At 37.8% G+C, this 17,538-nt stretch overlaps 1 protein-coding gene across 6 annotated transcripts in view; it reads left to right on the forward strand.

The window, feature by feature from the left end:
- MTMR3 (myotubularin related protein 3) overlaps nt 1-17,538 on the forward strand; it is an 80,264-nt gene that overhangs the window by 37,717 nt on the left and 25,009 nt on the right. For all 6 annotated transcript variants that reach the window (XM_005869745.2, XM_005869742.2, XM_005869743.2 and 3 more), the window contains 5 exons: nt 1,797-1,886; nt 2,283-2,399; nt 11,268-11,350; nt 13,352-13,518; nt 17,399-17,495. In XM_005869745.2, the coding sequence (XP_005869807.1) occupies nt 1,797-1,886; nt 2,283-2,399; nt 11,268-11,350; nt 13,352-13,518; nt 17,399-17,495 (554 nt within the window). The remainder of the gene's footprint in view (nt 1-1,796; nt 1,887-2,282; nt 2,400-11,267; nt 11,351-13,351; nt 13,519-17,398; nt 17,496-17,538) is intronic.

Here is a 17,538-nt window from a genome sequence, read left to right on the forward strand (position 1 = left end):
CAGATGAGCTTATTAAGGCAGCTCTGTTTTGTACTAAGGTGTCCTTCATTGTATTCCATATAGCTAGCAACAATGTGGCCTTCATCCTGGTGCTGCTGGGTCTCTGCCTTGATTGTACTAAGGTGCCAGCAGTTATACCCACCAATTCTTTTTGCATTGTTAATACAAATGTCAATACAGTGAGAAAAGGCAAATAATGTTTTAGTATTACTGTGAAGGGGATTTTGACCTCATAGAGCCCCTTAAAAGGGTCTCAGAATCTATAGACCTCACTTTGAGAACCACACTAGTTAGAGTATTATGGTTTTAAGATTAGGAGTGCTCTTCAGTAAAACTTTAAGTTTTATTTATAGGTAAGATTTTGTTTCCCTCTTTGAGGAGGTAGAAAGAATTGTTGGAATTGTGATAAATAGCATATGCAGAAATGTCCGAACACTAATTAGTGATTATAATTATTAGTGCCGTCAGCTGAGCATGATATGGCTTTTGATTTTACAAAGTTTGCTGTGTAAATAAATTGCATCATAATTTATACTCAGACTTTCCATTATATTGCTTTTCTCTCCTATCTTCCTATACCGTAAAGATTCATAACGTAAAAGACTATATTTTAATACAAGTTATAATTAGTTCAAGTGCCATTTAGATTAGAATTTATTGCTGCTTTTTTTTAAATTGCCTTAATAGAAATAAATCTATTCTGTAATATAAGACATATTAAACTAGGGATAGTGTTTCACATATGCTTGCCGTTTGAGAAATTTGGTTCTTACGCTTTGCATTTTTAAAAAACTTTCTATTATGGAAATTACACATATAACCAAAGTAGACACAATGGTATAGTGAACCCCCACTTACCCAGTTTCATCAATCATCCCTCATGGACAATCCTGTTTTCATTTATGCCCCATTCATTTCCTCCTTACCTTTCCCCTTCTAATTATTTTGAAACAAATTCCAGTTATCACATCATTTCATTCTTAAATAATTCAGAATGTATCTTTCAAAAATAAGAATTTAAGGTAATAAAAAAAGAACAAAACTACTATATCTTGTTTCTCTTACAGGTAATGTCCTAACAACTTATTACTTCTTATTATAAGTGCTCTTAACCTCTTTGATTTTTTTTTATTAAGTTTTTTGTGTGCATCAGTGTGTTTTCTAAGTAGAGGCGCCTAATATATATCAGATGGAACACTTTTGGGGATTAATATTTTTTTAAAAATATATTTTATTGATTTTTTACAGAGAGGAAGGGAGAGGGATAGAGAGTTAGAAACATCGATGAGAGAGAAACATCGACCAGCTGCCTCCTGCACACCTCCTACTAGGGATGTGCCCGCAACCAAGGTACATGCCCTTCACCAGAATCGAACCTGGGACCTTTCAGTTCACAGGCCAACGCTCTATCCAGTGAGCCAAACTGGTTAGGCTATTTTTTTCTTGAGTTTTTTGCCTGTTAACTTCTTTTTTTTTAAAGTATGTTTTATTGATTTTCTACAGAGAGGAAGGGAGAGGGATAGAGGGTTAGAAACATCGATCAGCCGCCTCCTGCACACCCCCCACTGGGGATGTGCCCGCAACCAAGGTACATGCCCCTGACCAGAATTGAACCCGGGACCCTTGAGTCCGCAGGCCGACGCTCTATCCACTGAGCCAAACCGGTTCTGGCGCCTGTTAACTTTGATCACCAGACTCCCATTGTGATTACACTATTAAAACATGGCAGAAAAACCAAATATGGGTGTCTGGGAGTTTTGAAATTATTTAAAGTTTCTTTCTTTTTTTTTTTCCAGGATGAAGAGACTCGGCACAGCCTTGAGTGCATCCAGGCCAATCAGATCTTTCCCAGGAAGCAGCTGATCCGGGAGGACGAGAATCTTCAGGTAATTATAGGCCACTTTTGATTGAAAAGTATTTAGCATCGTAGTAATAATGTAGTGAGCTAATGGTTTGAAGTAATGTACTATATAATATATATCTTTTTTCCTAAGCCATGCACATAGTAGAAATGCAGCTGGAAAACATCTTTCCTTTTAGAAGACTTATTTCCTGAGAATTGACTGTTTGAGATGTTCATCTGTGTCATTCCTTCAGAAGTCTAGAATTTGAATAACTAGGTATATTCGAATTATGTGGACATAAACCCAGTCTCTTACCCACTTATGTATTGTGTTCTAAGTTTGAGTAACAGAGGATGTTTCATCATCCATTTATCTGACCTGTGAAGACTTTGATTTACTGCTTCAGAACTTTGAAGGGTTTCTGCTTCCATTTTGAAGGTTCCTTTCCTTGAACTTCATGGAGAAAGCACAGAGTATGTGGGCCGTGCTGAGGATGCCATCATTGCCCTTTCTAATTACAGACTTCATATCAAGTTCAAGGAGTCTCTTGTTAATGTAAGTGATTACCAACTAAAGTAGATGAAGAAGGAAAGTAAAAAAACTGGTTAATGTTCTCAGTGAGAGGAGTGTTATACAGGATTGGGTGTGAAAACACTATACTCTGCTTTTCTCTCAGTTTGGCATCCAGGTGACACTAGGTTAGCAAGCAGTTGTAATGCTTGATTTAAAATGATACCCGTAGTTGTCAGCTGAGGTGTCCATTGTTTAGTATTACTGAATTGATTTGCCCTAAGTAATGCTGTATCATTAAGTTTTATAAAGGTGCAAAGGCTGTATAGACTTTCATTCTTCAACCTTTAATAGTTAACTGCTGCCTCAGTTGAGATAATTTCCTGGATTCTAATGTCAAATGATGAGATGTACTTTGAGCTGAGTGTAGACTATCATAGGATGAAATTAGTCTAATGGCTGCATAGTGGTATAAGTATAAATGTTAAGTACAATGTTCAATTGTTTAATGGACTAGGTATTCCTGAAGAAAAGGAAGGCTCTCAATCCATAGAGTGCATTTGTCCGTTTTAGTTACGAGGGTACTCTGAGTGAACTGGTTCTTCCAGTCACTGCCATTATTAATAGTTTTCAATTAATGTGCCTTTCACCGCAAAGGCACAAAAATTTGTGTACTCCCACCAATGAATGCCTTCTTCTTTCTTCATTTGCCAGCATTGTGCCTTTCTGCACTTCGGTTCTAGCACAGAGAAGTGTATTATGACATCATTCAGATCGTGTGTTTTGAGGATCATTTGGGATTCTTTGATATCTGTCACTTAAGTTTATTTTTTTCATTGATTCAAAAGTTACCCAACTCCTTCATCACATTCTCTTTTTTTTGGTCAAAAGACTCAAATGGCTGCCATTTTCTTTATAGTCGGCATTTATTATTTATGTAGTCTTTGTTATTATTCTTTGTAGTTAAGCGTTTATATCCAGGAGCCATTGTAGCCTGAATTCCTTCTGGCTTCTAGATTTGGTCTACTGTCATAGCTGTTACTTAAGATTTCTGTTCATCAGCTATTAATACACATTGGATTCATCAAGGAAAGAGGCATGCTGTGCTTTCATACCATACTGCACTGTGTTCAGGAGGGTCCATTTGGAATGCATAGTTGTCATAGGAGGGGACAGGATAGAAACTTTTAAAATTCCAGCAACCAGAAATTCCCCACCAGTTACTGTGAAAGTAATGACAGTAATATAGTAGTCCCCCACCTTTTGCATTTCTGCTTTCTGCAGTTCCAGTTAGCCATGGTCAACTGTGGTCTGAAAAGACTAAATGGAAAATTCCAGAAATAAACAATTCATATGTTTTGCCTGGCTGGAGTGGCTCAGTTGGTTGAGCTTCGTCCTGTGCACCAAAAGGTTGATGGTTCGATTCCCAGTCAGGGCACATACCTGAGTTTCAGGTTCCATCCCCGGTCAGGGCATGTACAAATGTACAAAAGGCAACTGATATCTATCCCTCCCCTCTCCTCCCTTCCCCTCCCTTCCCCTCCCTTTCCTTTCCCTCCCCTCCCTTCCCCCTTTCCTCTTCCTTCTCCCTTCTCCTCTTCTCTCTAAGCATGTCCTCGGGTAAAGATTAAAAACAACAACAATTCATAAGTTTTTAGTTGCACACCATTCTGAGCAGTGTGATAAAATCTTATGCCATCCTAGATGGCCCCAGAGTGCAAGAGGAGTGATGCTGGCAATTGGGATATGCCAAAGAGAAGCCATAAAGTGCTTCCTTTAAGTGAAGAGGTATGTACAATAGTCCCCCCTTATCTATGGGGAATATATGCCAAGGTCCCCATTGGATGCCTGAAATTTTGAATAGCACTGAACCTGGTATATATGTACTGTGTTTTTCCTATTCATACATACTTATGATAAAGTTTAATTTATAAATTAGGCACAGTAAGAGATTAACAATAACTAATAATAAAATAGAACAATTATAACAATATATGGTAATAAATTGGGGCCATTATTAAGTTAAATAAGGGTTACTCGAATACGAGCACTGCAATACTGCAACAGTTGATAACCAAGACAGCTATTAAGTGACTAATGGGCAGGTACCACACAGCATGGATATGCTGGACAAAGGGCAACTCACATCCTGGGTGGGATGGAACAGCATAGCACAAGATTTCATGACAATACTCAGAATGGCATGTGATTGAAAACTTATGAATTGTTTATTTCTATAATTTTTCATTTCATATTTTTGGACCACGGTTGACCCATGGGTAATTGATTTCACAGAAAGCAAAACTGCCAATAAGGAGGGGGCAGAAACTACTGTGTGTATAGGAAAAAGTCATAGTATACATAGGATTCGGTTCTATCTACAGATTCAGGTATCCAGTGGGGGGTGTTTTAGAACATATCCCCCACAGATAAGGGGAGACTACTGTAGTAAGTAGAATTGTTCAATTTAATTTTGTGTTAAATGGCTGGAATCAATGAAATTCTACTTAAATTGCATGTGGGGATGATACAGTTGCATATCATTGCGTTTTTCCATTCAGTCCCCTATTTCTCAGGTTGTTGGTTTATGGCCAAGTATTTTAGGGACTATTTTTAGATCTATTCTGGAATAGGGTCTATTGGAGAGAGAGCATGGATTTGATCATGTCGTTCACCAGCCTCAAGCCTTTCAGTATTTCTTTATTGCTTTTAAGATGGAATTACTTAGCATAATCTCAGGGTATTTGGTACTTGGTCCCTGCCAGCTTTTCTGTCTGTTTCCATCTTTTCTCCCTTCTCCCCTTGGTGTTAACAAAACAGGTATATCCTTCTTGGACTATTCAGCCATAATCTCACACTCCGAGTTCTCTCTTCTCTCCTGCCCAGGGAACTCTTTTTCATCTTTCAAAACCCAAATCAGGTGATAACTTCTGTGATGTCTTTCTCAGTCCCAGTTCCTCCCTGGAAGTTTATTACACTCCTGGCTGCTCTTCTGTATCTTGACCACACCTTTACAACATTTACCGGATATGCTGAAGTTTTTTGGTTATTCATCTTTGTCTTCAGAATCCAGCATATCTCCTGGTACCATGATATTCAGTAAATATAGTAGTGGGCAAAAGTAGGTTTACAAATAAATAAGTAATGATATAATAATAAACTGTTCTGTGTACTGAAAACTGTAAACCTACTTTGCCCACCCCTGTATTATGTGAATTAAAGTTAATATGGGCGTGAAATGGCTATTAGACCATTTTAAAACCCTTTGTAGATTTAAAGCTCATTTTAAAACAACGTATCTGTGTGATAGGCCCATGTCAATGTCTCTAAGGGTAGCTGTATAAGTGGGTTGTTTATTGTAAATGTTGGTCCCTCTTTGTGACTGAAAGATATGCTTAAGAAATTTACCAATGTACGTACTTTTGACCTATTTTCTCACCTAAAAGTGTTTTCTCAGATAGCATTATAACCCTCTAGGCATAGAGCCTGCATGTGACTTAAAAAGCCCAATATAATGGCTGTCTAGAAAAATGATTGTGCAGAAGTATTTTGGTATTGCAGTGACTTTAAATATTTCAGATAGAAGGAGACTATGACTTCTCCATACAAATAAATTACTTGCCTCACAGCTAGTGCTAAGGTTCCTAAAACCTGTGATTACTCCAAGAAACAGTGGCTCCTCCTGCTAGGTACTGGATGGAGACTAGAGAGTTGGGGTTGCCACACCCTCCCTCCTTTTTTTTCTCCCTCAGCAGATAAATATTTCAATAAAATATGTGAGATCAAGGGACTCCCTTTGAAGGATATTCAAACACATTTCAACCATCAAAGCCCAAAATGTGCCAGTATATATTGTGGCAGGCCCCAGTTTGCATCATTTTGTATGTTTTTAAATCAATATATTTAGTACTTTAGAAAATAATTTACTATCGGGTTTTAAATAGCAACCTGATATTATATATTTTTAAAAAAGTGTTTTTTTGGTAAAAACTAGTATACAAGATTACATATATATATCAGCTGTACAACATTATAATTTGATATTTGTATACACCACACCACTGTAAATCTAGTTACTATTCATCACATACATTCTTTCAATTTCACACATTGAGTGAAAGTCTGTAGACTTAGATGCCAAAAGTATTGTGTACTGTAATTCACACACATTCACTGGATATCAAGTTTTAAATTTCTAGGGTAAAGAACCTCGGTAGTAGAGTTCATTGGTAGCATTTAAGGTATGAATTGCCCCCATTCTGTGCTTTGCCCAAACCATATTTTTACTTATGTATAAATATATTTCTTTGATGCTCAGCTAATTTATAAACAAAAAAGTGTTCAAGTGGAATTCATGAAAGTCTAAAACAATTTTTGTGTAATTCAATAGACTGCCTCTCAATCTACTGCTTCTGAAGTCCCAGTAAGTAGCATGAGAAACCTGGGCGATTTTTGCACATGTGCCTGGAGCAAATTTGTTTTGAATGTCAGATGCTCACCTTGCAAGTCAGCAAAATGTGTCTATTCTGCATGAGTCCCTTCCCTCTTACTAGACAATGTTCTAGTGGTACCCTATAATGAGAACAAGTTGTGGGGTGAGGAAAAAGCCCCACAGCTTATACATGAGCTCGTGGAATTGTGACCTTCAAAAAATGAAAACCGAATTTCAACTAGAAATTTTTGGAAAATCAACATTAGTATCTAAAAGGACATTAGAATTTCTGTTTCTAGGATGTCCTGTTAATGCTTCTGAGGAAAAAGGTGGAAGTGTAGCAGCTGGAAACACCTTTCTTAGCATTTTTTTCACATTTTTAATTCTCTGACTGTAGTACATCAAAAATCTTTCTTCAAACATCAAGAAGAGGTTATTATTAACACTGAATACACTTTGGCCTTAGCATTCATATGTCAGCAGAGGCATTTGGCACCAGTGCTGGAAGAGTAGCTTATGAATATCAAAGGAGAGCAATAAAAAGTTTATGTCTTTAGCCTGTGACAGTCTTCTTTTTAGAACTGGTTTTTAAAGGATAAGATTTAGTACCCAGATATTCCAGTTTATTACAGATTTTAGGTTTAGAATCATAGCTTTATTTTCACTTAGTTACTATCATTTTTACTTCAAATGTACATACAAGATTAGTACTTCCCATTCAGGCTATAAAGGGGGCATTTGTTTTTAAAAGGTAGGAATTATCCCGCTTTTCAATTCTGGTGCTCAAACAGTACACATGTGCATGTGAGTGCGCACACATCCCCGAATGGGGCAGTACTGTGGGGCTTCAATACCTGTGCATGTCTATTAAGTCTTTAATTGCTGCTCTTCTGCTTTGGATTGATGCTCTTAGGAGTTTTGGTGTTCATGTTGTAACTTCTGGCCTTTTGAGAAATCGATTAACAGCACTTCGTGTGTTTGATGCATTGTTTTGAGCATGAGTTTGGTGAAATTCATAAGAGGAAGAGCACTGTAAAGGGAGATAGAATTACCAAGCTAGACGATAGAGGAAAAAATAACAAAAAGAAGATTAATTGCTCTAAAACATTTGAATCAGTGAGCTAGAGAGGATTTGAATGTGACTTTAGATTTCTGACTACTCTTCCATGGGTAAAATTGCCTCTAAGGAATCTTGGTTTAGATTCTGTTTTCCTCTTGAAGACCCCTGAGGGAGAGGCCTTAATTGAGAAAGAAGAAACGAAAGTAGAGCGCATACAGAAGTGAAGTGCAGTCTTAAAGGAAGAAACGCATATCATATACATAATGAAAGGAGCCTGGACTGGAGGACTGACATGGATTACTGTCCTCAGTTGGTCACTAGCTTATCGTGTAGCGGCTAATCTTCCTGGGCTGTAAAATGGTCTGGCTCTTGAATCTGTAATTGTTTGCCTATGAGATTGGTTATTGGGTATGTTTAGTTACAGAAATGGTAAGAGATCCTCTTCATATGTGAGGAAAGTTGAGAAAGCTAAAGCGATGGCGTGGGCCTTAAAAAATGCAGAGAAACTTAGTATGTTTTGGTTGGAAAAATGAAGAGGAAAAGAAGGCCAGTTCTATCTTTTTAGAAGAGGAAGCACTCTGTGGAAGGAACAGTGAAGACGGGAATATTGAGGTAGAAGTAGAAGAAAAAAGGAAGATGTTCATTTGATATAAAATCAGGTATTTTTCTTCTGTATGTTCCTGTTCTTGCTGCATATTAAACTTCAGTGCATGTAACAATCTGCATGAGTCTTGAAATCTGCTGTTTTATAGATCTACGACTTGAGTACGTGTGGTATACACTGGTGTTTCTAGTATCTGCATATTAGCAACTAACATCTTTGTTCTTTAAATTTGTCATGTTAAAATACATGAACATTTGTATATCAAATGCATTTTAGGGAGCACATTTTTTACATGCTCTGACATGTTTCATTCGTTTTATTCTGGAAGTCTGGGCATAGGCCCTTGTGCTCTGGTCCAGTAGGAGGGATGTAAAACTTACCTGTTCGTGGTAGCTGAGTAGCACAGGCTGATGTCCACTCTCTCCAGCAACTGCTAAGAGCATTAATTGGTTTAATCTAAGGGGCCCTGGGGTGCAGGTAACTGCTGAGATCGCAGCCTCTGCACTTGGATGTGTAAAGCTCACTCACTGCACCCCAGGCTCTTCTCATTCCCTTCCCATTCCCTGTACCTGGAATTCCCAAGTTGTGACTATCTGAGGTTCAGAAAGCAGAGACTAGTGGCATATAGGAAGGGGGGAAGCTCATCTAAGGAAGTCTGGAAGCAGGCAAAATTTTAGTTGGTAAAATTTTCGAAGATTGAGATTAGAACTCGGGCCTCTTCATGATCTCACTTACATTTGGAATCTAATGAACAAAATAAACTAACGAACAAAATAGATCCAGAGACATTGAAGCATGCAGCAGACTAACGGATTTCAGAGGGAAGGGGGGGTGTATTTCAGAGAGCAGGTGTTGGGAAGAGATTAACCAAAGAATTTATATGCATGGACAGACAGACAATAGTGTGGTGAAGGCCTGGGGGAGCGGGATAGAGGGGTCAATGTGGGGGAAAAAGAGGGGACATCTGTAATATTTGAAATGACTCAGGCCTCTTAATTGTCAGTCTTGCAGCCACTTTTGTTTTTCTTTGGGGGCTGAGGGGGCTTTTCAAGCAGTCGAAGGGGACCTGGGGTGCAGGTAACTGCTGAGATTGCAGCCTCTCCACTTGGATTTGTAAAGCTCACTCACTGCAAAGAGAGGAGGGAGGAGGTTACCTAAAGAAAGGAAAACAATACGAGAGTCTGTTACAGAGTACTGTCCTGAGAATGAATCAGAGTTCTCCTCTTAATCTCATATTCCTCCTTCGCAGTTTATTCTTACTAATACATTGTTATTATTGGTTTCCTTCTTAGATGTACAGGTCCTGAAAGAATTTTTAGCTGTATCAGCTCCAGTTTCTCACAGCACCTTGGGGTTAAGGACTTAAAAAACCAAGGGCCAGTGCTGCTTTTTTTCTCAGAACACAGGCAAAATTTCATAGTCTTTCTCTTACTCCCAGTCCTATTACAAGTGTAAGCAGAATTTGCAGATTATAGACTTAGAACTAAGCAAGAAGGCCCTGGTCTTGAGTAGATACTCCCAGCCAGTATCTGAATATTATTATTTTGCTTTGTTCTTTTTTTAAAAATCCCTGCCCCAGTTTCTGTTTCTTGGTCATAGACGTCCAGCATGGGGCTTTTTTTGGATCCCCACATCCTTGTTCTAAGAGTTCTCTGCTGACTTTGGCAACTGCATGGTAGGACAGGTTTTCCGAAAAGGCTCAGCTAACATGAGGGCCATCTTATGCAGCCAGCATTCCCTTGTTTCTGTCTGTGTTGGAGAAGACTGCCTCCCTCTTCTATGCTAAACACGAATTGTTTGAAGGCTACTTGCAACTCCCATGGCCATATTTTGGCTAGCATGATACACTGTAAGAGGCAGTGGTCTAACCTTTTCCAAGGAGCAAGAGTATCCACTAGGCTTTATCAGGCTTTCTTTAGAAGTTTTGAAAATTGCTTTTTGAAGCCAGGGATTGAGTCAGGATGAGTGGAGGGAGAGGGGGAGGAGTCTCATGTTAACTTGAGGATTTGTCACCCTGTTTATGTGCTTTCCCATCCTGTCTCCCTTCTTTTGCTTTTTACTGTTGTATTTACTCCTGTGTTCATTCAGTAGAGTCTGCTGATCTGATTGGCAGGAAGAAAATCATTCTAGCTTGCTCATATCTCAAGTCCCACTTGGCAACAGGGCTCCTCAGCTGGTCTTTTAAAACAAATTAGACCTCGCTAGTTTTAGGACCTTTGCCCACTGTGTGGTCTACTCCTTCCTCCTTGATAGCTATAAGCCTATTTTACTGAGCAGAAAGCCTGGCCAGCATCTACTGCCCTGTTGTCTTTTCTTTGCAACCTGCAGGCAGTTTAGACTTGTCTTTTTCAGGATGCTTCTTTGCTGACTGACACAAAGCCACAAGCTCACTTTATGATTTGGGGCAAAGGACAAGTGTAGTCCCACCAGCACTTTGATCTACAGTTCTTTTCTGTAAACAAGACAGGATTACTATTATGGTTCCCTTCAGCTTCTGTGTCTCTACAAATCACAAGCTGGCTATTGCTTCTCAAGAAGTACTGAGTGTTGAGCTTGCGAGATGACATATTTCCCCATCTTCCAGAGGTGGTGTCTCCTCTTCCTGACTTGTGTTTTTGATTTAGAGATAGAGCAGGGGGAACCCTAATTCACCCCGTAGTAAAGCACTAGTGAGTACTAGTGACCCAGATAAGTGTGCAGTTCTGTTTGCCCCTTTCCCTTGTGGAGCTTTCTATTCACTCTTGTTGGACACATTGAAGAACTGCAGGGTCGGTCAGTGCCTTTTTACTAAGGGGACTTTATCTCTTTTAATTGCAGGTTCCATTACAGCTTATAGAAAGTGTTGAATGCCGAGATATATTTCAGCTTCATTTGACTTGCAAAGATTGCAAAGTTATCAGGTATGTGGCGTGTTTATGCTGCTGTTTATTGTGGAAAAGACGTTTTAGAGAATGGATTCATGGTTTGTTAACAGAAAAAGAGCTTTTGAGGATCAGCTTTGTGGGAATATTTTTCTGAGTAGTTACTATCTGAAATATCTTAGGTTACTTTGCTATTTGAAAGGTATTTTTAAATTTATTGGGAAATATTTTCAAATTTACAAAAAATGCAAAAATAAAAATAGTACAAAGAACACCTGTATTGTTAACATTTTACCCCATTTGCTCTATCGTTTGCAGGGGCCTTGTGTGTGTTTGTGTGTGTGTGTGTGTGTGTGTGTGTGTGTGTGAGAGAGAGAGAGAGAGAGAGAGAGAGAGAGAGATTCTTTACTGAACAATTTGAAAGTAAGTTAATATAATCATGGCTCTTCACCTTGTAATACTTTCATGTGCTTTCCTAAGAATAGGGATTTTTTTTTATATAATCACAGTATCATTATCAACTTCACTATTTTACACTTATAATACTTTTATCCAATCTACAATTCATATTCCAAATTTGTTAGTTGACATAATAATGCCCTTTACAGCATTGCCCCAACCCCACCTAGCTCAGAACAGGATCTAGTCAAGGTCAGGCACTACATTTAGCTGGCATGATTCTATAGCCTTCTTTAACCTGGAATGTTTCTCACCACCTTTGTCTTTATGGCATTTTTTTTTCTTTATGACATTTTGAAGAATACTGTCTTTTAATAGACTGTTTCTTATTTTGTCTGTCCAGTGTTTCCTCATGATTAAATTGAGGTTGTACATTCTCAGCTGTTACACTATACCCATGAGGTTGTGTCCTTTTCAGGGTATTGTATTACGTCTGGAGGCAAACAGTATCCATCTGTCCCTTATTGGTGATGTTAATTTTGATCACTCTATTAAGGTGTCACCATAATTTCTAAACTTTCTCCCTTGCAACTAATAAATAATCTAAGGGAGGCACTGTAAGACAATGCAGATTCTTGTTTCTCACCAAATTTCTCCAAAGATTTAGCATCCAATAATATTTTTATCTGATTTAATCTTTACTATAATGGTTGCAAAATGATGCCTGAAATACCTTTTTAAATTTAGTAGCTCTGCAAGTTTTAAATTCCCCAAGTTTTTACTTTTTCTCTTTGACCTGTTCTGGAGTGCCAATAAACATTGTGTGCTGGCATGTTGATGAGCCACATTGATTGGGACAAGGGAGAGGTTTAATTGACCTTTTTGGTTTTAAGGTAAATATGTATAGTTGCTTTTTCCCCATTGAGATTTGGCTTGCTTTTGATAGATACTGGCTATAACTCACAGTTTAAAAAGATTGCTTATTAGTTGCTCGATTTTAAACACTGCATCTGAAAAGGTAAAGTATGTCTACACTAATTATTTTAACCTTAGTTATATATTCTGAAAGTTGCAATTGATAATAAAATTTTGTTCCCTACATGGTAATAGCTGAATACTGTAATGTAATTTATCTTATTTTGGATATAAAGTTGCTGATTTATTCTAATTGCTAAATAGACAAATTTTGAAATTATTCCCTAAGTGGCAAAAAGTATGGCTGTGATTTGAGCTCAGCCTAACATATCATAACAAAACAAAAGGACTTCTCTAAACATATTTCTTGGGAGGGACAAATATAAAGCTTTGATGGAAGAAATAGAATGAAATTCCACTCATGGAAGAGAATAACTGCCATTTTACTTTAATAATTGACAATCAGTCTCAGAAGAGATTTCATTAGTCTAACAACATAAGTTTCCCATATGTCCAGTTTTCTTCTTTTTGACATTTTACACCATTGGCTAAAATTTGTTGGCCTATTTTTATTATAAATGATAAACATGTGAATGACCACTTCTAACGATTTTTTGACTGTAGTTATCACCTCATCATGAGTAGGCACTCTTAAAATGTGGCTTTTCTTAGGTTTTATTGTTATCTGTCTTCTGATTACATCTGTACTTGTTTCGCTTTACAAAGGTGTCAGTTTTCAACTTTTGAGCAATGTCAAGAGTGGCTTAAGAGACTGAACAATGCAATCCGACCACCTGCTAAAATAGAAGATCTTTTCTCATTTGCATACCATGCTTGGTGCATGGAGGTTTATGCCAGTGAAAAAGAGCAACACGGAGACCTGTGCAGACCAGGTAGGCCTTTTAAAAATATGCCAATAGTGGCTTTACGAACTGCTACTGAGGTACCCTAACATGAAATGGGACCCCTAAGCACTCATATAGTCAGTCAGTGTATATTTTATGCAGCACTTAGCATGTGCCCATCATTCTTATAAGCTGAGTAGAACACGTTTCCTGCCTTTCAGAGGAAGGAAAGAACACAAGATTTGGCATCACAATCTACTGGGCTTAAAAACCAACTGTATAGTAAGATTTGATGGGTGATCTGGAAGCCTAGTAGAAAGGAGCCATGAGGATTGTATACAGGTCTGGGAAGACTTCACGTTAGTAGTGGCTTTTGAGTAGGCTTTGAAGGTCGGGTGAGAGTTCATTGATTAGAGAATGGGGAAAAGAATGATAGAGCACGTAGCATGAGCAAAGGTATAGAAATGTGAGATTAGGCCATATAATAGTGGAATATAAAAAGGTCTTTCACTATCTTTGAATTTTCAAGCCATAGGTTACTATTGTCACCCCTTTCATCCCAAGATGATGAAACAGAGGTCCAGAGGCCAGGTGACTTCCTTCAGGACAGAGAAGCTGAGTCTGTGCTGAAACCCAGACTTCCTGACTCCTCATTAAATCTTTGTCGCATTTACTATCTTTCTCCCTCAGAAATGGCTTTGACTAAGTTCATGTTATTTCTCCATATAGTTGTCTGTGAACTTTATGTTGCTATAAATATAACTTTTCTGGTCCAACATGAAGTCTTTACTGTATCCAGTTTGGGAGCAAAGTCTTGAATTCCTAAGTGGTACAGAATTGTGAGCTTTCTTCCAATAAAGTTTATTCTTGGGATTTTTTTTTCTTTAAACCTCAGTTTTTAATCCTGAATCTTCAGTCTTAACAATTCTGCCCTGGCTCATTTTAAACATTTGAGGCTAATCTAGCTATGTGCGTTGTTTTGTTTTTGATTCATTCACTGGTTGAAGTTTTTGGTTTATATTCTTGTTTAAATAAAATATAATAACACACATAAGCATCATCTTATTTTTAAAGATGCTTTGATTTTTTGTTTGGCCCTTATGATCTGATCAAACAGGCAGGATAGGCTGGTATTTTTGTTTTGGGAGCTAAAGATGAAACTCAGAGACAATGGCTGTTGCCAAGTCCCACTGGTAGGTACTGACAGTGCTAGAACTTAAACCCAATTCTCAGCTATTGAGAACTGACTATGTGGGGTGCTGTGGATACAGATGAAAAACAGGCCCTGCCCTTGTTGAGCCTAAAGGAAAGCCTCAGGAATTTAAGTTTCCCACAAGGCCTGGTCAAGGCCAGTGGAATCCAAAGTCAGTAGCAAGAGACCACACCAGCCTTGGAGTTTATGACAATGTGCTTTTAAACTGTCTCACTTCACTCCCTCATCCATTGCATCCCTCTTTTTCTTTTTCCTTCTTTATTGAGATACCATTGTATTATTTTTTTTTGTTTTGTTTCTTTGTTTCTGGTTCTTTTCAAGTTTTTGTTAAAGGTAAAGTTTATACATAATGAAATGCACAAATCTTATGTGTACATTTGATTTAAGACTCTTAACTCCAAAGGCATTCCCCTAGTTTTGGATTGGCAGCATTTAGTTAACAAACCTAGCTTTCTCCTTCCTGAAACTGAAATTTTCTCATATTTTTAGATGATTTCTTATTCCCTTGATAATTTTATTCTTTTGGACTTGAGCCAACTCTTAGGACATTCCTAAGATATGCCAGGTCAGAACTTCACTGTCATCTTTTAATGTTGGATGGCTTTGTCCTGAGCTGGGATGTCTTTGGTCCTCAGGTCCTTCCTTTCTGATGTTATTTCGTGTTCTTTGAACACCAGTCCTTAAAGATGTCCATGGTGTCCTCTGTCTTTCATGGATTTGTGATGGATAGAGGCATTTGGTGGGTAAAGTACTAGACTTAGGAATTAGAAAAACTGATATCAAATCCGTACTCTACTATTTAATTAAAAAAAAATACTGGGTAAGCCATTTTTATCCTCTCTGTACTTTAGTTTCCTTTGTTCTTCAAACTGGGAACTTCTTGTTCTTCCTGCCCAAGCTGTTCTGGGTATCCTGAAGATCAAATTGGTTATGCTAGAGCTCAATTCTGTAAATGTTTGTGTATCTCCTATGTGCCATGCTTGTAAAAACATTTTGGAAATTATGAATATACAAGGTGATGTGGTGCTGTTGTAACTAACTGTTTTGAACTTCTCTATAAGTAAAAGGTTGTATTTTGTTTCTTCCCAGTATTATATTTTGTTTCTTCCCAGTATATACAGTCCACATGGAAGTTATAACCATTGAACTACACTGGCCAGGGCCCGTTTAGTATTCTTGATGGTCACTGTTCCATGCAATTTGTAGACAAATGGCACCCCAATTCAGATAGCTTTTTTCCTATTTGGAAGTCCATATCACTTCCAAAATAATAGATTCAGCTGATTATTTCTTCCTGCATTTCTGAGCCTGGTCTTTTTATAGCTTTCCTTCAGGAAACATATAATGCCTAGTTTAGTTTAAGCTCAAGAAAAGCAGTTTAAATGGGAAGTAGTTTTATAGAATTGTTCTTCAAGTAATTGCTGTTTCCTATTTTGAAGCTTTTCTCCCAGGGAGAGCAAAGCTTTATACTTTGATCATCAAAGCAGTCCTGTGCTTCTTTTGTGCTTTTATTATTGTAGGCTCTCCTGCTTAATGATTTTTTAATAAAATTACTGCCTTAGGACTCTGAGTTTTAAAGGAAGAAAGTTATTTCAGATTTAATGACTTTTATATTCAGTTCATTAATGCCTTTGTTTCTCATTGTCTTAAGGAAGAGAAAGCCAAATGCAGTAGGGCATGTGCACATGGTTACACATGTTTGGGTGGATATTCTTACAAATGCTTAGCACTTTACTTGGTAGTATGGTGTTTCCTGAGATTCCTGGGTACTGGCAGTTATAGTTCTGTTTTCTTTTATCTGTAATTCTTTAATCTATAAGGCTCTGAAAATTGAATGATTTTTCTTATTTTATTTGGTGGCTTGAACTGATCTGAAACTATTTGTTGCTTTATTTATCTCAGTATGAATTATTTATGCATTTCATTGTAGAAATACTAATGTTTGATTAAGTAGACCTTGTTTAGAGTGTCAATATTATAATATATGTGTCATTTTAAAATCCAGAAATTTCTCAAGTTCTGAAATCTGGCCCAAAGGGTTTTTTTCTTTCTTTTTTGTTTTTTAATGTTTTTATTGATTTCAGAGAGAGTAAGGGAGAGGGAGAGATAGAAACATCAATGATGAGAGATAATCATTGATCAGCTGCCTCCCACACCCCCTACTTGGGATTGAGCCTGCAACCCGGGCATATGCCCTTACCAGGAATAGAGCTGTGGCCTCCTGGTTCAGGGGTTGATGCTCAACCACTGAGCCACACTGGCCAGGCCTGGCCCAAAGGGTTTCTGATGAGTTGTAGATCTATGTTACTATTTTTGGTGAACCGTTGATGTCATTTCTTATGCATACCATCTCTCTGAGTGTGGAAGTAGGTAAGCAGCCAGAATAATAAGAACATGGGTTTTGGGACCAGATGGGCCTGCCATAATAACCTCTCTGTTTCCATGTTGTCGTCTGTAAAATGAGCTCAGTGATAACTATCCTCAGACTTGATAGTAGCGATTAGATGAGATAACATACTTCTTGATGAAAATTAATTTCTTTATTCCTTAGTTCAGTCTTAACCTGACAGGGATTTTTAAAAAAACTAAAACCAAGTAGATGCTATTTTATTTATACAATACCTATCCCCTACTGAGAAGGGTAGCTACGCTTTTATTCTACCTATTTTGCTAAATGGTATTCATTTCCTTTTTTCTGCTATCTTTGGTTTCTAGGGGAACATGTAACATCAAGGTTTAAAAATGAAGTGGAGCGGATGGGTTTTGATATGATCAATGCCTGGAGGATTTCCAACATCAATGAGAAATACAAGTGAGTTGTATGGGTCCCTGTGGACTGTGTTTCACAGCCATTG

The sequence above is a fragment of the Myotis brandtii genome, unplaced genomic scaffold (genome assembly GCF_000412655.1).
Source record: "Myotis brandtii unplaced genomic scaffold, ASM41265v1 scaffold303, whole genome shotgun sequence".
Classification (NCBI taxonomy): Eukaryota; Metazoa; Chordata; class Mammalia; order Chiroptera; family Vespertilionidae; genus Myotis; species Myotis brandtii.